The sequence below is a fragment of the Pleurodeles waltl genome, chromosome 4_2 (genome assembly GCF_031143425.1).
Source record: "Pleurodeles waltl isolate 20211129_DDA chromosome 4_2, aPleWal1.hap1.20221129, whole genome shotgun sequence".
In the NCBI taxonomy this organism is placed as follows: Eukaryota; Metazoa; Chordata; class Amphibia; order Caudata; family Salamandridae; genus Pleurodeles; species Pleurodeles waltl.
The window spans coordinates 695166354-695193744 of record NC_090443.1 but is presented as its reverse complement, the minus strand read 5'-3'; the positions used below and the strand labels follow the sequence as shown (position 1 = coordinate 695193744).

The following is a 27391-nucleotide window of genomic DNA, read 5'->3' as shown; positions in this document are numbered from 1 at the left end:
TCACACACACAATCCAAATTATCCTGTGCCCACCATCTGTTAGCTTGGCACTGAGAAGTCTGGCTTAACTTAGAAGGCACTGTGTAAAGTATTTGTCCAATTAATCATGCAATGAGACAGTGAAAACACCACAAAAATACACCACACAGGTTTAGAAAATATAAGATATTTATCTGATTAAATTAAGATCAAAAACTGTCAAAATTTGATGAGCACAAGTTGAAATATCACTTTTGAAATGTTAAGAAGAGTCTTAAGTCTTTTTGAATCAACAAGTGTCTCTTGTGTGCAAGTACCTGGTTTGCATCAAACTTACATGCACGGAGACCGCAGAGGAGACAGTGCGTGGAAAAAGGAAGGTGTGCACCGACGATGTGTTGTTTCTTCCTACGCTGCAAGGGATTTGCGTCAATTTCTGGTGCACAGACTTGGATTCCCACTGCGATGCAGGGTCTTTTGATGCCTAGGGACGATGTGTGGAAATCCTGGGCGTGTGGGACGAGGTCACAGGTGCTGTGTCAATCCAGTGGGCGATGCATCGGAGTTTCTGTTGCACGGCAGGTGCTGCGTCGATTCTTCACTCAGGAAGTCAGGCTGCCTCGTTCCGGCTGGGCTGCGTGTCGATCCGGTATGGCTGTGCGTCGAAGTTCTGGTCGCAACACAGGCGCTTCGTCGATCTCTACTCGGGGAGCCAGGCTGTGTCGTTCCACTTTGGCGATGCAGAGGTTTTCTCGCCGCTGGGCAGGCTGTGCGTCTTTTTGGGCAGGCTATGCGTCGATTTTCACCACACAAGGAGTTTCCTTGAAGAGAGGAAGTCTTTTTGGTCCTGAGTCTTCAGAAACAGGAGGCAAGCTCATTCCAAACCCTTGGAGAGCACTTCTCAGCAAAGTCTGTGCAGCTGTGACTGAGTATCCTGTGTTTGTCTAGGTGAAACGCTCAAGGGAATTGTCAACCAGCCCTACCCAGACGTGGATTGGAGACAGGCTGTTAGGCACAGATAGATTTTAAATGCAGAGAAATGCTCACTTTCTAAAAGTGGCATTTCTAAAATAGTAATATAAAATCCAACCTCACCAATAAGCAGGACATTGTGACCATACTAAACATGACCTGTTTACCACTTTCTGATCAGAATCTACCACTCAAATAGTATATGAGGGTATCCCTAATGTTAGCCTATGAAAGGAGTAGGCCCCACAGTAGTGGAAAATGAATTTAGGAGTTTTCCATTACCAGGACATATAAAACACACAGGTATATGCCCTCCCTTTTACATACACAGCACCCTGCCCTATGTGTTACCTGAGGTCTAGCTCAGGGGTGACTTATATGTAGAAAAAGGGGAGTTTAAGGCTTGGCAAGTACTTTTAAATGCCAAGTTGAAGTGGAAGTGAAACTGCACATACAAGCCTTGCATTTGCAAGCCTGAGACATGGTTAAGAGGGCTTCTTATGTGGGATGGCACAATCAGTGCTGCGGGCCCACTATTACCATTCAGTCTAGAGCATATGCACGTTAGCACTGATTAGCAGTGGTAAAGTGCGCAGTGTCCTAAGACCAGCAAAAACAGTGTCTGAAAAGTGGATAGAGCCAGGCAAAAGTTGGGGGATGACAAACCTAAGACTGTCAGGTCTAACAGTGACTGAAAAGGGGACAAACAAACTCCCTTGTGTCAACCCCAGAGAAGGATTTGCATATATGCTCATCTTAAAAATCTTAGATCGAGTCAGGCAGCAGAATTCTTAAAACATGGATTTTACATTTTCCCATGTGAATCTCTGTGGTGCAATAAATCACTGTCTTTCACCCTTTTCTTTTGCTTTAGAGGCACCCTGAGTATGTGATTCTATATGTCCAAGTTATACATCAACATATAGCTTTGTGTATTAGTAACACCGAATGCCCAGTTAGGAACTGAGGCTTGACTTGTCGTGGCCTACGTAGCACTGCTATCCCACAGTCCAGCAACCAGGCTAATCCCAATAGCAGAAGTTCATGAATATGTGATATTGCATACAATATATGCAGACTAGATTAAAAAAAGAGTCCAGACGCACTCATTTTAGATTACAATTATGCAGTAGGTTTATTAAACAAGAAATTAGTCAACTTAATGGAAATACAAAAGTAACCAATGGGGATATAACCTAAGCTGCCTGCCAGCCTGATTAATTAACATACATCAGGACTACTTCCAACTGATGCAGTACTTTAAACAGTTTCAAATGGCTTTACTCTACATCGAAAGTCCACAGACCAGGAGAACCTAGCACCCACTGAAAGTGGAGCGATCACAGGCCAGCACCTCTGCTGTTCAGGTTTGCAACTTTGCTAAGGGCACCATCGTATTCACTGTAGCCCTGACAAATGATTGCAGAGTTACAGTTACAAGTCCATTGTAGCAGGGTGAAAGTATTATATGTTTGACTACCTAGTCTTACCATGAAATACCAACACAATTCCCAGTAGTGGACCCTTAATTCCCTCTCAGCAAACCGTAGCTGAGTCCTGGTAGTGTGGCAAAGAGCAGTCAGGCTACTTGGAGGAACATGTGTAAAGCATTTAACATTACCAACATGGACAATAAATGACTGGACTCTACAAAAATCCTACACCAATTAAAAAAAATAGACTAGATTTTAATCTTAATTTAGACAACTAAATGAACATTGTAACTTTTGTACAACAAGAGTTGTGAATTTTTAAGTCTTTGGAAAATACAGTACTTTGCAGAGTTAAAGGGCTTCCATTGAAGTCAATAGGAAAAATAGCAGTGTGCCCTTGGGCTCTTGAAGGGTGAGTTCTGGCAAACCCATGGGAACTTAAGGTGCTGTGGGGACCTAGACCAAGAGTCAGCAGTCAAACTTTTGTTACCTTGCCCAGGGAGTCCGGTTCCAGAGGTGACTTGGCTGTCCTTGGTGCTGAACGGTCCGCAGTGGCTGGTGCGTTTTGCATTCCATTGCAAAACTGGACTTGGGGTGAACTCACGCTCAGCCCTTCAGATATAGAGGTCTTTGGGGGCCAGCACCAGGATTCAACGCTTGGATCTTCACCACCTTGTCCAGTAGCTCCAGGTGCAGAGATAGCTTCTAGCTGTGAATCACTGGGCTGGTCCTGCCAAAGCTGCTTCACTGCTACAATCAAAGTCACTTACTTCAGGCTGCAAACCCACAGGAGGGGGAGTCCCTGGTGATATCAGTCCCTATGCTGGGGGGGTGGTGTGGAGTCGGTGAACGTTGTGTGGCTGTCGGTTTCCGTGCAGGCGACAAACAAGCCTTAGTAGCTGCAAGGGTGGTCCACACAATTTCTGGCGACTGTAGGTCATTTGGTGGGGAGGAGAGACTTGAAACTTGGTACAGGCCTCACTCACACTCCTTTGATCCTGGGCACCGAGTTTCTGTGGGCTCAGGCACTCAGAGCCTGTTGGGTCATAGTTCTTCGTCCTCAGCACTTCTTTCCTCCTGCAATTTGCAGAGGACTGGTGCCACCAGTCAGGGGAGTCTTTCTTGGGGTTTCGGTGTCCACAGGGGTCCCTCTGGGCAGGACCAATGAGTTTTCACCTCTAACACATGCCAGGCACTCAGTTCCAGTACTTGTTTCTGTAGGTCACTCTGTGTCCTCTTCTTCGCGCGGGGGCTGGAGTCCAGTTCCTGTTGTTGGGGCAGATGCCTATTTGTGCTTCTCTCTTCTTGTCCAGGTAAGATCCAAGTTCTGGTGCCGGGGGAGCCCCTTAAATCCTGGTTTAGGGGCATTTTTAGGGATGTGAGGGACAGTGGCCAATGGGCTACTGTCCCTGAGGCTAGTCCATCCCTGCAGTGATGACTTCCTGTGGGGAGTACATCACTTTCTACTCAGAAGCCACTATTCTATGTGTCTGCCAATATGACATAACCCTTCCTTGGCCGTGCAGACCTCCTACCCCACCCTCAAAGACGTGGCTAGTTTGAGGGAGGTGCACGCCTCCTGAACAGCTAATTTCCCACCTGCCCGGCCAGGTAAAGTGGGAAGGCTTTGTCCTCCACTGGGGGGACAACTACTTGCGCATCAAATGCAGGTGAACCCTTTGAGGTTTATTGCCCGGGTGCTTTTCTCACTAGCCAATCTGGGAGGAAGGAAGTGTGACCTCCTTCCTGTCCAGGCCTTTGACTTACATCCTGCCAAGGTCCTACCACCACCGGCAGGAGGTCAGACTTCTGTCTGTGGTTGCAGCGGCTTGGGAGAGCCTGCCAAAGCAGTACAGGACTGGGAAACCTTGTGGGCACCCTCTAAGGGTGCATCCTGAGCATCTGCTTTTTAATGCTAAACATGGGCATCATGGTCAAGGTTAAAAAGCAAAGTGTTTGATACCAAATACAACAGAATTCGGCTGGGCCATTGCAGAGCTGGACATCTGAGCAGTGGTCAGATGCCATCCCATGGTATTGAATGGAGCACCAGTTACTCGGGCCGGCATCGTGTTTTAGATGCCAGCACGGGGACAATTGTATTCCTTCACATATGCCCTCACTCATGGAACAGTGCACCCTTCCCTCCCAGGTAGAGGGTGCCTGCTTTACGGATGACTGGCCTGTCCATGGGCAGTAACAGGGACTCTGCCTGTACCTGGTGTGGGCAGAGTCTGACTCGAGCAGCAGGCTGCTTATGCAGGCCGACATGGCAGTTCTGCAGTCTTTCTTCTACTTGGGGTACTCAGGGTGGCACAATCAGTGCTGCAGCCCTGATACCCCCTTTATCACCCTTGCCCTGGGTACCCTGGGTACCATTTACTAGGGACTTATAGGGGTGGTAAGGTGCTTGCCAGTTGGCCTATGGAATTCGACATATACTTTAAGGGCAAGAGCATTGGTACTGAGGCCTGGTTAGCAGGCCTCAGTACACTAACAGGACAAAAACCACACATCTAACAGCAAAAAGTGGGAGGTGACCATCCAAAACGGGGCACTTTACAACATCCATCTCTTCTGGACATTTCCTTCGTTAATTTCATCCTTCATTAATTTCAAGCACCAAGACATTGGATCTCCCTCTAATTCCACCAGCCCTCGTGGAGCAGCTGTTGCCAGAATCAACCCCTCTAAAGCAACACCTAATGCCTAGTAAATATTGAGTAAGGGCCCTTGGCTTCGTTAATCACATAACCTTCCTTAACTGACCATCTTTCCCACACCCTAGCCATAATCATGCTGCATCTTGCTAGCAGCCCCTACCATAAAATGGCTCCATGTTAATGACTTCTCTATAAAATGAAAGAAGGTCCTCAGTTACGTGGTGACAAAATCCCCTGACATTGCTCTTGTTCATGAAAAACACACCTATCACCTACTGAAATTGCAAAAATAAAGGAATACTGGGGCAAGGGCCAGCAACAGCAGCTAAACCCCAGATCAGAAGGTATGTAATTGGCTTCCACTCTGGTTGTGCATTCTGTGCATGCCTTGAACTCAGCTAAGGCCTCTTTCTGTCCTTGAACACAAAACTGTTGACAACATTTAACAAGACTTACGTTATTGCTGAAAATGATTGATATAATGCCTTAAATATGACACTTGATAGAATGGGGCACTCAGACAAGACTAGTTTAAGTAATAGAGCAATATTAGCTCATGTCATGGCATGTTAGGGCCCCTTTTGTCCAAGGTGCCTGACAAATCCTTAGGATAGAGACTATACTTGTGTAACATGAACACTTTGGGGCAAAGGTAAAATTGACCGTAAACTTAAGATTATGGCGGAATTCACCTTAGTTTGCCTGCTAGGAATTCATAAAGGTACTCCTGGCAGCTGTAAGCCCTTTTACAGGTGTGGAGATTCCCGCCACGAGAGGCTAGATCTTTCATTAGTAAATTTAACATAGCAAGAGCGAGTGAGGATATTCTATGGTTTTGATACTGTTAGACCTGGTATCCTTGGTGTGATTCTCCCCTAACTTTTTGCCTTAAACCCTCCTGTTTTACTGACTTCGTTTTTGATGGCTTTAAGACTCTGCACACTTTACCACTGCTAGCCGAAGCTAAAGGGCTTGTGCTCTCTCCTTAAAACATGGTAAAATTAGTTCACACCCAATTGGCACAATAAATCTGCTTGTAAGTCCCTAGAAAAGTGATACTACCTGTGCCCAGGGCCTGTAAATTAAATGCTACTACTGGGCCTGCAGCACTGATTGTGCCATCTACTTAAGTAGCCTTTTAAACATGTCTCAGGCCTGACATTGCAGCCAGTGTATTCAGCTTTAAACTGCCATTTATACCTGGCATTTAAACATTTTGCCAGACCCAAACCTTCCTTTTTAATACATATGTCACTTAAGGTACGCCCTAGGTAGCCCACAGGGCAGGGCGCTATGTAATTAAAAGGCAGGACATACACATTTAAGCTTTACCTGTCCTGGTAGTGAAAACCTCTTAAATTTGTTTTTCACTACTGCAAGGCCTGCCTCTCCCATAGGATAACATTGAAGTTACATTATTATATTTATTAAGCTGTCACTTCCAGTTAGGAGCAGTTGGACAGTTCGAGTTTGGTGTCTAAAGAATTGTGATTAAAAGCCCTCTTTAATGGTAAAGCCAGCTTTTTATTCACAATTCTGAAAGTGACACTTTCAGAAAGTTAGCATTGTCTTGTGGTAACCATTTGGTGTATGCAGCTTGAACTGCTGGTTTGTCTTAGTTGTTGCTTCCAGAAAGTGAGACAATGGGAAGATACCTGTTAGAAATAATTTCTCTAGTTGCAATAGTTATGCACCCTGTCCAAGTAGGGACCACCATATAGTCAGGGTAAGTAGGCTACACACCATAAATTAACCTGTGCTCACCCTCTGCTAGCCTGGCACACAGCAGACAGGCTTAACTTAGGAGGCAATGTGTAAAGTATTTGTGCAACACTTAGGACAGTACAACAGTGGAAACACCACACAAAAATATACTACAACTGGTTAGAAAAACAAGATCTCAATTTCATTACCAAAACAAGACCAAAACAACAAAACTCCAATAAACAGAAGTTGAGATATGATTTTTTAAACAATATCTGCAAATATAGTCCTAAAAACATAAAGCGGCAACCAGAGCTATGTGGTCACGCTTGAACAGCTCAAATCTGAAATGTCAAACAGACTGTGATGGGGTGGGGGTCAGATACAGGGACCATACTTGTCCCGCTGAAAAAGTACTACTGGATGGAGGATGCATCAATGTCTAATACTGGATGCGAGGAGCAGAGGAGGCGATGCGTCAGCATTGATCCCTTTGGATGAAGGCGATGCATCAGTTCTGATCCGCCCAGTAAGAGATGCGTCATTAGCGAGTCCTTTGTGATGAAGGTGATGAGTTGTTGTTGAGCTGTACAGCCAGCAGTGCAAAGTCCTCGAGCAGAGATGTGTCCGCAGCGAAGGAGATGCGTTGGTTCTGACTGACGCAACAGCAGTGATGGCAAGGTTGTGGCAGTTACAGCACTTTATACCCACTTTCAAGGGTCCAGGACTGGATTAGTACCACTTAGCAGGGCAAGACTTGCAGCAGGAAAAGTCCTGTTGCTGTTGATTATGAGTTGGAAGTCTTTTGTGTCACGATACTTCATGACAGGAGGAAAGCAGACAAACCCTTTGTGTCACTGTGGGTTCAAATGGTGTAGGCTCAGTCCTTTTCGCCCAGGCAGAGAGGGGAGCAGACATCCGGTAAGTCAGCACAACAGAAAAACAGTTCTTCCAGAGAAGCAGTCCTGCGGTGTAGCACTCCTTCACCAGCACAGCAGTCTTTCTTCCTGGCAGAGTATCCACAGGTCCAGAAGTGCACTGGTTTGATAGAGTCAGATGTCCTGCTCTTATACTCAGTGGTGCCTTTGAAGCGTGGGTGACTTCAAAGAAGGGTCTTTGAAGTGCACACAGGTTCTACCTTCTTACCCTGGCTCCAGACTCACTACATGGGCTTGAGCAGTTCTTTGTTTGGGAGCAGAACACTGCCTGTTCAGGTGTTACCTCCTCTGTCCCATCCTGCCCCCGGAATGTGAAACAATACCAAACACTCACCCTGGTACAGAGATCTGGGCCTAAATCCATCATTGTTTGGTTGCCCATGCCATTCCAGTTTGGACTCAACCATATGCAACTCAGTCTTGAACCTGCTTCACATGGCAGCAGTCTAGCCCAAACTGCAAGGCCAGGTCCACCCTGGACTGGAAAAAGCATCTAGGGACCAGTTTCTGAGTATCACCCCTCATCAATCAGGCTAACTTGAGTGCAGTGGCATGAGGAGCATGGGACCCACATCTGGGAATACTGTTCCACTTAGGGCAACAAATGTAAAAAGAACACGTGATTGACAGAATGGTGATCAATGCCAAACATCCACCCCCCTGTACATAGATATGGGGCTAAATCCATCATTTATTTTTGCTACCTATGTCATTCCACTTTGGACTCAGCCATATGCAAATCAGTCTTGACCCTGCTCCCCATGAGAACAGTCCTGCCCAAACAGCCGGGCCAGGTCCTCCCTGGACTGAAAACAAGCATCCTGGGACTGGTTTCAGAGTATCATGCCTTCATCACCCAGGCTAGCTTGACGCCAGTGACATGAGGCGTCTAGGCATTCTCTTCCCATTTATGGCAAGAAATGCAAAAAGAACAAGTGATTTGACTGATTGCTGAACAATGTCAAACATTCACCCCCAGTACAGAGATCAGTGCCTAAAGACATTGTTTTTTTGCTAATATCCCATTTCAGTTTACATCTAGCCATATGCAAATCAGTCTCAATGCTGCTCCCCATGGAACAGTCCAGCCTGAACTGCCAGGCCAGGTCCTCCCAGGACTGGAAACAAGCATCCTGGGACTGGTTTTGGAGTATCACCCCTCATCAGCCAGGCTAGCTTGATTCCAGTGGCATGAGGAGCACAGGACGCACGTCTGAACATACCCGCTCCACTTAGGGCAACAAAATCAAAAAGAACTTGTGATGGATGGAGTGTTAAACAATGTCAAACATTCCCCCCAGTAAAAAGATCTGGGCCTAACTCCATCACTTTCTTTGCTACCCATGCCATTCCAGTTTGGACCCAGCCATGTGCAAATCAGTCTTAACCCTTCTCCTCATGGGAACAGTCCCGTCCAAACTGCAAGGCCAGGTCCTCCCTGGACTGGAAGCAAGCATCCTAGGACTAGTTTCAGGATATTGCCCCTCATCAGCCAGGCTAGCTTGACTCCAATAGCATGAGGAGCATGGGACCCACATCTGGGCACACCCATCCCACTTAGGGCAACAAATGCAAAAAGAACAAGTGATGGACACAATGCTGAACAATGTCAAATATTCACCCACAGTACAGAGACCTGGGCCTAAATCCATTGCAGGCTGCAGGCACACAGGGCTAAGAGTAGGACAATGGCAACTATCAAAAATTGACATTTTCAAAATTGTAAAAGTAAGTCTGACTTTACCATGGACAAGGATTTTGCATTACACTTCCCTTGGTACTAAACATAATAGGTCTACTCCTTCTCAATCAGGAATTACACTTTATTAACTGTAATAAGGAATCCCCAATGTTAGCCTATGAGAGGGGTAGGCCTTGCAATAGTAAAATAAATATTTGGGGGGGTTTTCACTACCAGAACATGTAAAGCTTAAAAGAATGTCCTGCTTTTCAATTACATAGCACCCTGCCCTGTGGATTACGTAGGGCCTACCACAGGGATGATTTATATGTAATATAAGGGGAGTTTAAGGCTTTGCAAGGTGTTTTAACTGTCAAGTTGACATGGCAGTCAGACTGCACACGCAGTCTCTGCAGTGGCAGGCCTAAACCATGTTTAAAGGGCTACTTAAGTGGGTGGCACAATCAGTGCTGCAGTCCCACTACTAGCATTTAATTTATAGGCCCTGTGCACTTATGGTGCACTTTACTGGGGAGATTTAAGTAAATTGAATATGCCAATTGTGGATACACCAATGTTACCATGTTTTAGTGGGGTGGGCACATGCACTTTAGCACTGTTCAGCAGTGGTAGAGTGCCCAGAGTCCTAAGGACAACAAAAACAGATCAGAAAAAATTGAGGGAAAGCAGGCAAAATGTTTAGGGGAAGACCATCCTAAGGCTGACAGGTCTAACAATACCATACTACTATACTACTATACAATGGCAGACCACACCTTACCATATCATACACGCTATGCAATGACATGCCACACCAAACCATACCATACCATACAATACCATACCATACCATACAATACCATACCATACCATACCATACCATACCATACCATATCATACTACACAATGGAAGGACATACAATACCATACCATGCAATACAATGACTGTCCATACCATATCATCCAATGACAAGCCATACTATACTGTACAATGACAGGGCATAAGACACTATACAGACGGTTACCCTTCCAGTACAAAAAATATGCTAGAATCAAGCAGTTACCCTTGCGCTACGATACAAAGGAGTTTGTGTGCCACACGGCAGCCTGATTGCATGCTGGCTCTAGGGACAGGGAAGGAGAGTGCCATATCTCTGTAGATATGGTGCTTACCTCATATCTCCCTGTCACACAATGCAGTGCAGCAACTTCAAGTCCTGCTCTTCTTTGTGTGAAAGGGTTGTCAATCTAGCCCTATGGCTCACCTTCCCATACCTTTCATATCAACAAACACAGAAGGCCACCCACACACTTGTAATCTCCAAGTTTGGCTATGACAATAGCCTTTCCTTTTGGCACACCTGCATTCATCATACAGGAAAGACAGCTCATCCAAAAAGCTGCTGCAAGGAGACTACAGTCCTGCAATTACTTCATTGCCTACCTATAGCTACAAGGGTGGTGTTAAAAGGCAACCTGCATTATCCACAGAACCCTCTAAGGAAAATTACCACTATACCTACCAGTTAAATTCAAGAAGTACAAAAAAAAACAAAGTACTGACCTCCAGGTTTGCAACGTTTATCAATACAGCACCTTACCATAAGAAGTCCATAGGAGCCACTGTTTTCTCAATGCAATCCATAAGCTCTAAAATGCTCAACTACCCAACATTAGAAGGATCCAGGAGCATATACACATCAGAAGAAAGTTGAAAACATGGCTGTTTCCAAGACGACTGCACCACCCTACATTCCAGAAAAAAGGAGCCTAGAAAACAGTCACACCCTCAAGTTGCAGACCTCTGCTTACAACCCACAAGATGGAAACACCGAAACAGCGACCTGTTTTCCATATGCAGGTAAGCTAGGAAGGGGTGACCTATTTGCTGTGGCGTTGTATAGTCATGTGTGATGTAACATGTGAAATCATAAGCAATGCATGATGGGGCACAAATTATAGTTAGTTTACTGGACTATACCTTGCTAATTTCAGTGGGTGTTTAGGTGTTGTGTTGTTACCATAATTGCATCTTAACTGCGGATTTTCAAATGAATTTCTGGATTTTTCTAATCATATTTTAAGATCGTACCACTAAATCTTAGTATAATATCTCTTTAGACTGTGTTGTTTTAGTGAATATAATATATACTACATTTCAAATTTACAATGTACACTTGCAGTGACATTCAACCTATCCTGCTAAAACACCACCTTCCATTTCCTGGTTCTACCTCAATCACCCAGCTCTTCCTTAGTACATATGGCCCAAATTAACTAACATGTGACGCAACATGACACAGCAAGATAGTTTGCTGCATCTCTTTGTGCCAAATGGAGAGAGCAAAAATGCACCTTATTTACAACACAAGCATTTCCAGGGGTTCCAGGGCTCACTGTGTCTCACGCTCTGTAGTAATGGAAGTGATTGAGGATGGTGGGTCTATCGTCGCTCTCCCGGAGTGCTTCCCAAGTATATATTGAACTATGATTGGAAAAAATCACCCGTAGTGAGCACACCCAGCCCCCTCAGTACAGTCACAGCCACTCATTCCTGTCCCATTGGAAGCCATAGGCACAATTCTAAGGGTACATATGGTGAATACAATGACCCAGCCTGCCACTCCAAGATATGTCCAAGAGTGTACCGTTACATTCAGTGAATCAAGGGCTCCGTGACACTGCATATGTCACTGAAACAGCAGGTGGGGCAACATACTTGGGCTCACAGCATCACGCTCTACCCATAGATGCAGCAAGTCATTTGAGCCATGGATCCAATAATGTGCAAAGATGCACTGTGCAGCCATGTAATACGTTTTTTAGATCAGGGGCATTAAGCCCCCCATATCATAAGGTACAGTTAGGGTCTCCTCGCATACCCGCGGCTGCTTCCCAGCCCATGCCAGCCAGACCATGAGAGTGTGCCGATTGTCAAACACTACTCGGGGCAAGAGAATCGTGACGTAACACAGGTCACTCTCAGAACAGTGTGCACATGCTGCAGTATTGCCTTTTGTAGGAAGAACAGTCCCTCTCCAGCTCAATAAATGGTCCTGAATTTTTTGCCAAGCAGCCATACTGCTAGAATTGATGTCAACAAGTCATTTAACTCTGAGCCATTAACCACATACGTTTCAGTTGAAGTGTGTAGATCTGCCTGGAGCAGGGCAATAACGACGAGTAAACAGCCCTTAGGGCAGTCCTGGCCTTGTTGTGCGTAATCCCCAATGACAATGATTTGATTGAAGTCAGGTAGATGCCAGGGGCCTTTTAAACTGCTATGTCTTCGTAACAGTTGCTGGAGGACATCGGAATTTATCAATGTCCGCTATTAATGAAAGATCTCATCAATCTCACGTTCTTAGAATTAACATAGGACTCTTTTTTTTGCCTAAGAATTAAAATGCACAAGGCAATTTTTAGGAGTATGCTTGGACGTGGTAACACTTAGAAAACACCTTACCTGTCATGTCTGCTATTTGTTCGAGGGCTACTGCTGCATTTGGTCCAAGAGCAATGATGTGAACTATTGCACCACTGTTCCTCACATCCGTAAAGCATTGATTGACACCACCATCTTCACCATCTGTTAGAAGTACGATTTCAGTACCATAGGTGTCTTTACTTGGTGTCTGCCGGTTTACCTGGAAGTATAATGAACAATGAACAGTCGATTTAATCTGTGACCGTTCTCTGGAAAACCAGAGGTCTTTACTCTGTCATCACCCATTTTAAGTTATTCTTGAGGGTGCACAACTTGTTTGACTGAAGTAAGAAACATTGAGCACAGACAAAGCCCTATCCCCAGTGTGAAGGCTGCACTGCGAGCATCAAGTGTTCTTGTAAACTTAATGGACACAATAGCTCTTATTATAATAAGGTTATCTTCTAACTCAGCACTATTTGTATAAATGAAGGACAGGATGGTGTGCAACGTGGAGAAGGAGATTCACTCAAATTCATTTTTGAAAATAGTAAGTTCTTGTCAGTATATCAAATCTGTGCTAATCCAATCAAACCGTTATACATTATCCTTCATAACAGATCACTTCATGTTTTTAGTGAGGAAGACATGAACTCAGATTTTTGCAGCGCTCAGACATAGCAGCACACAACAGTTCACAGGGGTATGCTTTCAGTAGGCTGCCTTCAGTAAGGCCCTATAGAATTGTGGTAGGTGTAGTCCTTGCATCTTTCATTATCTTAACTTAGAAGAAGGAAACTAATCAATTGTCAAAGAGGTAATCTTTCATGTAAACAGTTAGTAGAATTCAGTTTCATTAAGGTGATCTCCTCACATCATGATGTTTTGCTTTCATGTACGTTCTTCAGGAGAGCTTAACCTTTTTAGTTAATGCTGAATTTGAATGCTGAAGAACACTTCAAATGTAAACGTACCGAAATACCCATTTCAGCAATGGAGCAACCCTCAACCCTTTTGTGTGTTTCACACACATTAGCTATAAGTACATGCACAGTCTTGCTTTTAGAAATCATACAAGTCACATTAGACCAGCGGCCGTCAAACTTTTTAATGTCTCATCAATACAGGGAAACAAATATTATCCGGGCCTCCGTCTGAATTTTTCACAATTATTTTTTTAATTGGCAATGTTTAAATGTGTCTAAACTTATTTTAATGGCGCAGTTAAGTTATGTTACTGTTTTGAACATAGAATCAAAGGCATGATGCCAAACATACTATTCTGGTCAGGCAGGCCGTATTAATGTGCAAAAGTATTCACAGTGCGATTATTAGAAGTGGTGGTTTAGAAGAGTATTTGAAATCCCCCAATTTGAAGATCCCTGCATTAAACTAATGTAGAGACAGTGGTGTGTGCGTTGTCCCATTCATGGGTTCTAAATATGCCACTGATATCAATAACTGGACCAGGAAGTATCCATGGTTTACGGTACCATACCTGGTGGTGTTACCATTTAATTGGGCGTTGTTGTTGAGGTTTGTGGGGCCTTCTTCATGACACAGCTCTAGCATTCAAAATAGGAAATGGGAAATGTTCATAGAACAGTTTGCTAAATTCTCAGTCAGTTTTTTCTGCTATCCAAATAATTGATCAAATGGATCAGGTTAGTTAATATTTGTTTGCACTTAGACATCATTCAAAAATGGTTTATGAATGATAGAATAAATGTTGTCTCTAGACAGACAAAAGCTCTGATTACTATGAGTAATAGTGTAATATTCACTCCCTTTTGTGCAGGCATCAGAATTCATATTAATGGTATTTACATTGTGTAATAAAAATCACCATCTGTTACGACCTATAAGTAATCCTGGCTAAAGACGAACAATAGACCACCAACAAATGAAACATGAAAAAGTGGACCAAGATGGATGTTTGTGCATTTGCGTTTGTGCTACATTGTCAGGAAGGAGGCATAGCGTCATCAGATTAAATGTGTCTGGATTATTTTTAGCTGCTGATGTTAATATTTCTTCTGAATGGGCTGAAATGTTTACAACATATTAACAGGATATGACTGAGCATTTGCTAAAAGAATAGATTAGCTTACGAGTATAGGATATTAGTGACACCATTTATCACTAGGACACTTCACTCCTCACATTAGATAAACAGGTGCTAACTGCAAAGAAGAAAATAGAAGGGAATAAAAGGGGGAGGGGCAATACATGGGTGTACGACTAAGGTAGCCTTCTTTTTATGCAAAGCATATTGGTCAGATCTTGAAGTGTACCTAAGTCATAAAAAGATAGCACTAATGCACTGATTCATTCATTCATTTGTAAAAACAATATTTAGCCATGGAGAATGTGAAAGTTGACCAGACATCTGAAGACTAGAGAGATCTTCGTCCACCCAGGATGCATTTCAAGCCCTTGTTCCTGCTTTCAAAAATCTAACTGGCTTACTTGATTACCACATAATCAAGCCTATAAATAAAGTTGCTGAGACTGATATCACATATTAATGCACATTAGTATGGCTAAAGTGACACAGTAACAGTGCTATCTCATTCATCATGCGTAATCCATGTCACACTGTTTGTGAGAAGCCAGCATTATCCCCTATGCAACAACCACAAATTTAAAGTTTCCCCATTAGGGCTGTCATAAACCTGCCACAGACTTCTGACTCCACAAACTGATGTGATAAACACTTTTTGCCCCCTGCCCTCCATATATATGAGGGTCTTCACAGTCTCAGGAGTTACAAACCACACACATCAAATTGTTCTTTGTGCAGGCAAGTCACCCTTATCAGAAATAAAATATCCAGATATAAATTATTCTTGGGGACGAACCATTTGGAAAATCATTTCAAGTAAAGTTTTGCCCTCAGTACATATATGTGTCTCTACGTCAGATGTAGCCTGCAATCCCTATCAGCACCACGAAGATATTGCAGTGGCCAATGAACATTGATAAATTAACATAACACAACCTATCATACTCCGTCAGTTCATTTCCTGAGTTACTCCATTTTAAAGGTGCTGAGAAATCCCATTGTGGTTGCATTAATACATTTCAAGAGCTAATTATCTATTTAATCGCTGAAAAAAACAAAGGTTAAAGGGACATAATGGTTAGGTGAAAATGGCATTCAACATGTTTTAAACTATAAAAACCACTGAGATTCACCAGTTATAAGTATCTAATGTAACTATAACTTGTGCCCGAAAGTAACTATAACTTGCCACACAGAAAGTGGTCATCAATAAGGCAATTTTCAGATGGCATAAGTAATGTTATCAATGATGTGATAGAGCATTTAATGAGTGATGTCATATGTGAGGTAATATGTGAGGTCATATGCAGTGCAGGACGAGGGTGCGATTTAAAGTTGTACTTGCAATAACTATAAATGGTGAATGTCAGTGGTTTTGTTAGTTTAAAACATTATGCTTTAATTGTCATTTTCACCTAACTATAATGTCCCTTTAGCCTTTGGCTTTGTTAGTAAAGTTCTAAGTCTTTTTTCATGTAAGGTAAGATATTATTACTCTTTCTAACTATAATGTTGCTCTAACCTTGTTTTAGCATTTTATTTAACATAAGGTAAGATGTATTACCAAGCATGTGGTAGCGTTTGGACGCAGGGCCTGATCCGTGGCCAGGCCCTATGATAACCCCCAGTGGGCACCCAACACATGCCATGCAGGGCCAACTGTCATGGAGCAATATGCATGGGTGTGATTTTAAGTAAGGCAGACCTACAGACTTTTTAACAAAACACAAAAAGCAGCCTTATTAGCTTTATCAACATATATATAGCTGTCTTATTGCTATGTCAAGAAACTAACAGAATAATTTATCAATAACTATAATCCAACGTACATCCACCGTATATACATGGCTTTGATTAATAATAATAACTGTCTTATAATACTGCATTTTTCTTCAAAACAATCATAAACACGAGTTGAGTCTTTCTGTAACATCCTTCAAGCCGCAATATGCAGCTACAGAACTAACCACAACGAGTCCCCATATTCCAGCTAAAGAAGATGCACCTCCAGCTTGGAGTCCTTTAAAAAGGTATGGTAAAGCCTTCTAAGGTCATTATTTCAATGAGCAAGGAGACTTCATGCAACTTTTTTTTAATGTTTCTGGGAGGGGCTACTGTGCTCCCTGCACCACCCCCACAACATTTAAAAAAAGCTTGGGGGTGCCTATGCCCCTTTTAGTGGCACCACAAGCATCAAAATATCCTTAAAATACAGCCCTGGGACACTTTTGTTGACAATTGGGTCTGTATCATATATATTATGGGACATATTTATTAAACTACATGCAGCGTAGCGTAGCAAGTCACCTTGGTGCCGTCCTGCAGAAGCAGTAAATGTGAAATGAGGAGCAACTCTGCTCATTTCACATTCATTGCTTTGCTTTTTTTTAAAAAACTTGGGAGTGGATTGTGTGTGTCCCTTTCAATGAGCCTTTTGAAGGCCCCATATACTCCATTCCACAGGACTGATATCTTTCCAAAGGGGAGGGGAGCATTGCAGCCTCCCGCCCTGATCCATTTGAAGGCCTTGAGGGCTCTATCGTTGTGACGGTTATCTTTTTTGTGGGGAGAGAGATGTGTAGCCCCCCTCCCTCAGCCTTTTTCTTTTAGGCTTCTGCGACCCTTCCCCCAAACAGGCCAAGAGGGTCAGGGTATCCTTTTTTTATGAAAGGGAACTTAGTCCCCAAGTCCTAAAGTTATTGATGTTGTGTTGCAGCCGATCAGATATTAGCTTTCGATCTATTTGGTCCGCAGATACATCAGGGCATGAAATATACAGAAGTTTTGAACCTTAATTTCTCAAACCCTACTGAATGCATTGACATTCTGGATGAACATTTACTTTTTCCTATGGACATTTAAATACAAAGTGTGTTTTTGGACCTCACCTTATTTCAGACTCCGCCTGATGGATCACCTCAAAACTTTTCAGGAAGAAGCTGAGGTGGATGAGACTTTTTTTTAGAAAGTTTTGTGAAGATTTGGCAAACAGCGCTAATGACATTAGCAAAATAAAATTCAATTTTCTATGAAAATGTGCTCCTACCTATGGCGACTGCCACTGGGCAATATACATTGGACCATATTTTTGATAGAGTTGCATCACTCTTACACCACACAATGTGGTGCAAGAGCGACACAACTCTTAAGTGAGATTTATCTAGCCAGCCGAGGCCACCTTGTGTAGCCCTGCGTTGCTTGATAAATCTAGAGATACGCAATGCAGTGCAAATCGCAGGCTTGCCCTACTGTGGCCCAAGGAGGCGTAATATTGGTGGAGTGTTGGTGTTTCCACGCATCCACCTATGTGTGTTGGGGCATTCCCAGATTTGCCATTACTTTCTTTGCAGTAAAATCTTCAAATTATTCATCAGACCATGGATTATGTGGTAAATGCGACGAATCCATAATTGTGGGGAAACCGTTGTGGCTGCAGAGTCTCGTAATTCCAGATCCCCATTCTAAATGTAACCAGTTTATAATAATAACAAGGAAAATAATTAAACTGATTTTAAAATAAAAGTAAGCAACAACAGTAAACAACAACTTGAAGTAACTCTGTTGCCAACATAGCAGATAATCTTCAATTTTGAGTGCAGAACACATTCACTTAAATTTGTGCAAAACGTCTAATTTATTTCATTAAACGTCCTTCCCAAGGCATATCCAAACTGCCTGACAAACACGTGCTGGCTCTTCTATCTATTATTTCTTAAACAGTTGTTTCCTCATTAAATTATGAAGCAGGCCAATCAGATAATGAGAAGCTTTAGCAATAAAACAATACGGTGTGTGATAAAAGTCGTTTTACGCACCTCAAATCCCTTCCGTAGTCCTGCACATATGTTTGTGCCTCCAGATGCTGTTTTTGGAAGATACGACACCAACGTCTTCCTGGCATTATCATTGACTATTTGACGTAGGTTTGATTTAATGTATGCAGATGACTCAAAGGTGACTATTCCAACAAATGAACCTGTTTCAATAATCTGTAGCAGGAACAGCTCTGCGGCTTGGTACTGTCGGTTGATGCGATCATACTGTGAAAGAGGATAAAACGGAGAACATTTATAAGAGAGGCTTCCTTACAGCACAGACATTTTAAAAACACTCTATCACAAAACGTTGAAAATGTATGACCTTCAGAAGAAGCACCTTCATGTTATAAGGATTAGAGTGTAATACAAATCAGATATTTGATCAAAATTGAGAAGCCTCTTGTTGTTGTTAAAAATACAAATAAAGTGAATACCTGGGGTTGAAAGTCAAGTGTCTGTTTGGTAGTGTTTGCATCAATCTCTGGCTTTACACTTTATGAGAGGCTTCTACCTCTTGTTCTAGCACATAAGTGAGAAACGTTGTTCAGTTTGTGCCAAGTGATGGGACATGTAACCAGCTCCTGGCTTTTCCTAGTGAAGTGAAGCTCTGTTTCTGTGAAGAGGACATTCTCCATCTTGAATTGTTTAGTAAGTACCCTGTGAAATGTCCACACCCATTGCGCAAATCTAACATTCAGTCCACTATAAAAGGTCCTTGCTCGGGGTACTCCACTATTGAAGTTAGACCCCAGCATCATGCATACTTCAGAAAATCTGTTCTTTTCAAATGCATTTGACTACATAGAACATAGAACCAAGCTTTGTGCTTTTGACCAATATTTTTCTCATTTCACTTCGGCTAGGTGCCATGACACTTTAGAACTATGTTGCACCGTACACATTTTCTAAAATAAATAAACCAGTGAGATTGCATGTGTGATATTTATGTCCACACTGATATGATGAGAAATTATTGTTTCCTCACCTAGGAGATACTAGATTCTCCTAAACAATGGCGCTCTTCCTGTACGGACCTGCTTTCTAGTACATACATTCAGATTTTCCTATCTTTTTTAGTTTGAGCGTTGACAGAGCACGCACTGTCTCTAGAACTGTTGTATATACTATGTGGGCTAACAAGCCGTCCATTTTTTTAATTTGCTGTTTCCATTGTTGCTCTTCTTCTTGTACTTCCCATTTGCAAATGGCATGCATTTTTCATGCCGTTTCCTCTGTTTACTCCTTCCTGAGAGCATGGACCAAGTATTAGATGAATATGCTGTTCTCTATTATAACAAATGTTTTGGACCTACTTTTTTCTTAGTTGCAAAGAATTTCCCACAATTGGTTTATTTTTACTTCCCTCTTGTTCTTGTAGCTGAATGCCTCCCCAGAGCTGTGAGTCTAAGCTTCCACCTGCATGATACAACTGCAGCAGGAGGGATGTTTACCTCTCAATGACCCAAGAATGCCAGGAATTGGATTCGAAAAGAGCCTTTTCTGAGGGCTGCAAGCTTCAGCTGCCCTCAGTCAGGCTGCCATATTTCCCCACCAGTCTCCCAGTGCACCTTTTGCCACTGCGTATGGCTTTGATGATGATGAAGAAGAAGTTCAAATTCCTGGTGGATTTTCAGCTGAACAAGCTGTCTTCCCTGCCCTTCATGAAAGGGATCCTGTTTTGCAAGATTCACCTGTTGGACAGCGGCAGCTTTAATGTGGAGTACTCCAGGTACTCGGCAACAGCACTTAGACGGGGTCCCCTGTTTGTGCCCCTTGCCGGAAACCCTGCCTGACTCTTGTGGGTGACTACCGTCCTCCCCTGCCCGTGCTCTTGTTTAAGCAACCTGCCTGTATAAAACTCTGCCTCCTACCTGGGTTAGCAAGATACCAAACACAAGCATATGCTTTCTCCTCTCCTGCATTTTAAGCTGTGCCTCCTGCAATTCCTGTGCTTAGCTCCATGCGTGTTCCTGTAATTTTTTGTGATGTTGCATGCCTATATTCAAGCCAGAACCCCCCAATGAATGATCTTTACCCCTGTTCCATATCTGTTAAATCCCTCTGCCGGTGGCCCCTCTAATGAGTTCAGTTACCTCTAATAACACTTGCCCCTCCCTCTGCGTGTACCAGTTTTCTGCTATTACTAAACACTGGCTGTGACCTCTCTCTGCCAGCCTCCCCTCGTGTACTGTTTGGTTTCTTGTGCGTGGTCCAGCAACATGTGTCTCTATGTGCTCAGACCCTACAAGTGCCTCCCTTAATCAGAGGGGATTCCCTTTGCCTTCTCGTTATTGAGCTTGCCAATGTCTTACCCACGCAGGTGCCCATTATTTGTTTCCACTCCTGCCCACACACTCGCTGTTCCTAGCACCTGCCTCCACCCAGTGAATAGGCCAAGGAGTCCTGCTGCCGCCGTCCTTTTGTGTACGTGATGGCGAGATAGGGACATTGTTGGGCAACGTTGAAGGCTCATTATAGGGCTCCCCAGCTGTCACACTTCATGTATTCACTTCCCATTTTCTAAAATCCGAATCATTTCTTTTAACATACAGTTTTTGCAATATAACATGTGCACTGTTCAGTCTGCCAGTAAATTTAACTGCCTTCCATTTGAGTGACTTGTAATTAGTGCATGTTATAGGCTTTTATGGCTGCCGCTTCCCAGCACTAAATGCATTAGTATTCTGGAAAAGCTATCTGAGAACATTTTAGGCGATGTTTCGTATTTTACTTTCTCACAGTGAGTGCTTTGGGATGCCAAAACTGTCCATGATTAGATGCCCCGAGTGAGACTTTCTGTGATATAGTTTGTGTTAAAGAAGCTTACAGTGCAACTTTATCATGTTCTAATCCTTCCATGCTATGAATGCCACTTTCCGAAATTAGATGTTGAGGATGTAACCAATGCCCATTTCTTACATTGGATGACTCCGTTAGTTAGTTGTTCCTCTGTTAGGGTGATGTTACGCTGCACTTTCTAAAAATAGATTTCTTGTGATGTTATTATTTCCTCTGACTGGTGTTATTTCTTGGAATGTCACAAGTATCACTCTTGGGCTTTTAATATCATGATTTTGCAAATGCCATTTTCCAACAGTTGGGTAACCTAGGATCTTACAAGTGTCTATTTCAAACAGCGAGTTTCGTCTGATATTGCAAGTACCCATTTCTGTCAGTGAAATTCGTGGGGTGGTCCAAGTTCATCTTACTGACAATGAGTATCTAGGCATATTACAAGTGGTACTGTTTGACTGTGAATGCTTTAGGTGTTTAAAGTTCTATTAGATGACAACGAGTACAGTACCTGTGCTACTTAGTGGATCTTATGTTTGCCATTTCCTGACAGTGGTGGTCTTGGGATGATATCATTGCCACTTCCTGACATTGGTAATCTGAGGATGCTTCAAGTACTACTTCCTGTCAGTATGTCTTGGGACACTACAAATGTCACTACCTGTCAGTGGTGGTGAAGTTGTTACAAATTCCACTTTTTTGTGCAATATTCTTTATTGGTATTTAATCACTCTATACAATATACTGATAGTTAGGGGGGCAACTAGAGCTGAACTTTGGGTACAGCAGTGGAAACCTTCTACTCCAGTGGATACGTTTTGGGAGAAACAAATATCAAAACCCTTGCATACTAAGATAATTTGTGATTACAATCCCGTCCACTCCACTCAATTCAATCAATCCCACTCTATTCCACCTCACTCCAGTCCAATTCAGCCCACTCCAGTCCAATCCACCTCTCTCCAGTCCCTTTCACCTTACACCAGTCCAATTCACCCCACTCCAATCCACCACTCCTCAGTGCAATCCACCACACCCTGACACAATTCCACCCAACCCATCCCACCCCAAAACCAATCCACCCCACTCCAATCCAATCCAACCCACCCCAATCCACCCCACCCCAATTCAATCCAGTCAACCCTACTTCAATCCACCCCGCTTCACTCCAATCCACCCCACTCCACTGTAGCCCATTTCACCTCACACTAGTCCAACCCACCCCACCCTACTCTACACCCACCCCAGTTCAATCCACTCCATTCCAATCCATCCAGCCCACCCCACCCAACTCCAGTCAACCCAACACCACCACTCCAGTCCATCTACTCCACTCCAGTCCAGTCCAGCCCACTCCATTCCAATGAATCAATCCACCCCACTGCAATCTACCCTACTCCAGCACAGTCTAATCAACCCTAATCCAGTGCACGGGGCTTCCTATGCAACAACCCCTGAATATTGATATTCATTTCTATATATAAAGACTTGTAGACATGGATTTGCACCAACACCCTGCACCTCCTTGAGGCAGGCTAATGAGAGTATTAATTTACCTTCGTTTTTCATTCAGTACATATGTGCTGCATTCTACAACACACATGTAAAGTGGGAAAAGCCTTATAGCATAGGTTTCATACTGGAAGGGATCCCGTCCTGCACAGAACCTAAGATTACCAAGAGACTTACACACTTGCGCTATGGTGCAAGGGTGTTTGCAATGGCCTTCCAAGCCAAAAGTGTGCCACGGCAGGGAAGGAGCAGAACAGCTCAACATCTTAGTAGATAGGTGCTTGTTCTGCTCTCTGACAATCATGAAATGCAGAGCAGCAGCATAACTTGCTGTGCTGCACTGTGCTGCATGAGGTTTTTAGTAAATCTGGGCCTAACTGTTCATTTCTGTCTTATGTTCAATCTGCACACTATGATATTTGAGTTTTCCAACTGTTATTGCTCGCTTCAACCTGTTTCCTGCACCAGCTCAGCATTTTGTTTCTTTTTTTGCTATTTCCTGTCATTATGTGATGATAGCTCATCTCTCTCTTTTTCAAATGTCACATTTGTTGTGGCTTAACCACAAAATGTAAGTCTTTTAATTGTCCATTTTGACTAGCATTCACAGATTTTCTCAATCTAACCTTGCAGAGGTTTTGCCCGTTCCTTCACATAAACCTGCTTCTTTCAGCTTTTGTCAAGATGTTTATAGGTTGAGTCTACCAGACTGCGCAGCTGTCTGGTTGTGAAAAGACTTCTTGTGGGCATTCTAAAAGCTTCCCTGGGAATGTGTTCCACCCATTGCTTTGCGGTTTGTAACTCATATTTTCTGGCTTTCTGTTTGCTGGCTTTATTTCTTTTAGGCTGTCCAGCATGTCTTCCTCCCTTCCATGGAGCAAAGCTTGCTTGCCATTGGACTTTTTATTCTTCCACAAGTCCTCAACTTTCTGTAAACAGGCCTTTAAGTGTTGTTCCTATTTTGCCACATTGGATGTTAGTTTGAGGGCCAAGGTCAAATGTCAGGCTCCTTCTTCCTGAGGGAGCTTGGTGTTTACTTTTCGTTCCCTGAATTCAAAGTGAGAGGATTTATGTGACTATCTAGCCAGGTACTGGTAAAGAAAAGTGTTTTTTCTAACACACAACAAAATTTAAATGTCTGTAAATGAATAGTGCAAGTATTTCAGAATATATCAGGACTAGGAAAGCACAGATGAAGTAAATTATTTTGTGATTCGTAAGTGATGTGGAATCAGATATTCTACTATGATCAGAACAAATCATTACAGTAGGTGATGCCATTTCCACACATTACCATTTGTGTACGATACAGTTTTATTAGTAAAAATGTATGAGCAAATATAATGGTAATTTCAATTGAACGTGTGTGCCTGTAATGGCAGTATGCTACCACACCATGGAGACTTTACACTGTGTCATTCCACTTTAAACCACTCCACTCTACGCCACTCCTCTCTACTCCACTCTGCGCTCCTCAACTCCAGGCCCCTCCACTCCATACTCCTCCTCTCTATGACTTTGACATTCCACTCTATCACACTGTACTGCACTCTACTCCAATCCACTCTACACCACTCTACTCTATGCCACTGTAGCCACTCCATTCTACATCACTTCGCTCTAGGCCACTCCACTCCACTCCACACCACCCCACTCCACTCCACTCCACTCCACTCTATGACTAGACTCCACTATATGTCACTCCACTTTAAGAATCTACTCCAATCTATGCCACTAAACTCTAGGGCACTCCACTTTGTGACACTCCACTCTGTGACCCTACTCCACTCTACACCACTCTATGACACTCTACTCTACAACACTCTACTCCCCTCTGTGACACAGCTCTCCATTCTATGACACAACACTCCACTCCGCCACACTTCACTCCACTACACTCCACTTCACTCTATGCCACTATGCCACTTCACTCTAGGCCATGCTGTCCCACTCTACGACACTCTATGGCACTGCACTCTATGTCGCTCCACTCTTCAGCACTCTATGCCATTCAACACCACTCTAAGATATTCCATGCCACATTACTCCACTGTACACCACTCCATGCTGAGCCAATCCACTCTATGGTACTTTAATCTACTTTACAGTATGCCTAACTGCACTCCACTCCAAAGCACTCCACTCCACGGCACTCCATTCTACTCCCCTCTACACCCCTCAACTCTAGGCCCCTCCACTCTGTGTCCCTCCAATCTATGACACTCTTCTCCACACTACTACACTCCACTCCATGCCACTGTAGTCCACTCTAAGCCATTATACTCCATGACATTTTATATCACTTCTCTCTAGGCCATCCTACTCCACTCTACGCCACTTCAATGTACAACCTGACTCCACTCTATGCCTCTCCACTCTATGAACCTACACCAATCTATGCCACTGCACTCTATGACACTCCACTCTATGACTCTACTCCACTCTACACCACTCTAATCTACACCACTGTACTTTCCAACTGGCGATTTACTTTACAATGTGTAGTTTTTTTTCTTTTCATACCCAAACGAACCTGCATCTCAGTCTTTGAAACGTCTGTCTCACTATGCCAGGCAGTGCCGATGCTGTACACTTCTCTCCTGCTCTGTTTACTGGTTCCCCATTGAAGTTCTCTATTACAATTCTAATTCCTTTGACACAAGCCTATATAGTTTTCCTGTCCTACCTGTATGTATGTTATTCCTCGTGGCACTAGGAGTAGTCTGTGTGCATGTTGTTGTTACTCAGTGCTTTTACAGTCCAAATTAGTGTTTTTTCTGTGTTGTCTTGAGTAGTTCCTTAACAGACAGCAATCCCTAAAAAGACAACACGTACCTGTCCAGAATGCCACACCACACAAACTAGTGTAAACCTGTGAAGTTGACCTCATAAAAAAAATCAGCTAATCTGAAACAAGATCATGGTAGCAAGAGGCGACGTTTTAACAAAATGAAATATGTTATTGTGATACATGGTATCGGTCACGTGTACCCTGCCTTTCCTGCATGGTAACATGTTGCCCCATAGAGACACAACTTTCTTTTCACTAGAACTAATTAGGGCTAAAGATCTACTTAAACACAACATTTGAAACCACTACAACTTTGAGAATCATTGTGGAGCTTAGTTCGAGGCAAATATAATTTGCCCAGCTTGCGTGCTCGCTTGACACATTCATTTAAAATAAATGTGTGATCAATTTTCAGAATACAGTGATAGAAAATAAAATTTGTGTTACATCTGCTTCCACAAATCAATATAAAATGTTAAACGTTGCACGTTTCATATGCATCTGGATCCCGAACTGCTATTGCCACTTTAGCAAGTATGCCATTGCATTTGAAAAACAATGTAAACCTATCCGAAATATAAACAAAGTAACACATCAGAAGATGGCAAACAACTGAAGGGGTATACTGGGGCCGAAACTACTAATACAGTAGTTTACTCATTTACTATATTTAATATAGTAGTTAACGAATGTGCTGCCCATTATGAGATTCAGGTTCCGAAATCAGGGAATGCATGCGTGGCGAAGATTACCAGAGACATTCCTGTATGCAGTTCACCAATTCCTGGCCCCATGCAGTGTACAATACCTGCTTTGAGCAAGTAGAAAATGTGTGCAGCAACGAAATGGGTTTAACTGGTACCTCACGTAATTAGAGCCTTAATGCACTTACTGAAGTCATACTTCCAGACGTATCGAAGACTAAGCAGACCACTCTGTCCATGTTCTGCAGAAATGAGAATGTTGTAGCAGGTGGAGAGGTGGTGCTACTCATGGGTGGAGTGTTCTTGAAATCCTCGGAGCTCATGATGACGTCCCATGTGCTGTTAGAGTTGCACATTCTGTTCTGTAGGTTTGGAGCTTCAGTGTTATGGGTACTGGAGTCACAGAATTCAACAATCTGGAAGACAGTAGAAAATATACAGTGTTACTTTTGACACAAACCATTGTGGTTGGAGCATGTCAAATACCATATAATAAATATAAACCGAAGGCCTAACCTCTCTTACCAAGAAAACATAGAATTGTAAGTATTATTATTACATATTTGAGATATTCTGATGTGTTGGGCTTTAACTGGGTTCCGTCCTCCTTAAAGTCTCCAGTAACAGACAACTTTAACTGTGTGTTGGCAAGACCTATTGTTTTGAATACATTGCACATACTTAGAGTGGAATTTGGGTCAACCTCTTGCTCAGGGATGACTTTGCTGTTGTACATTTCAAACCCCTGCCCCTGATTTGATGGCTTTCCTCCCTGTGCTTGTATGTGTCTCTTCCAGGAGCATTTTAGTCTCACAGTACTCTAACTGAGTGATGTATCCATCCCACTCCTGGTGTCAGAGATTGCTTTGCAGACCTTGGGGTGGAAGAGCTATTTTCTCACTCTCTGTGCT

General features: G+C 43.1%; 1 protein-coding gene across 1 annotated transcript in view; it reads right to left on the bottom strand.

Annotated features, from left to right (window-relative positions):
* Positions 1-27391, bottom strand: part of LOC138293210 (calcium-activated chloride channel regulator 1-like) — a 261870-nt gene that overhangs the window by 133922 nt on the left and 100557 nt on the right. Inside the window, exons 6-8 of the mRNA XM_069232298.1 lie at positions 26669-26896; positions 18678-18902; positions 12837-13017 (exon numbers count right to left, since the gene is read on the bottom strand). Coding sequence (XP_069088399.1) covers positions 12837-13017; positions 18678-18902; positions 26669-26896 — 634 coding nt within the window. The remainder of the gene's footprint in view (positions 1-12836; positions 13018-18677; positions 18903-26668; positions 26897-27391) is intronic.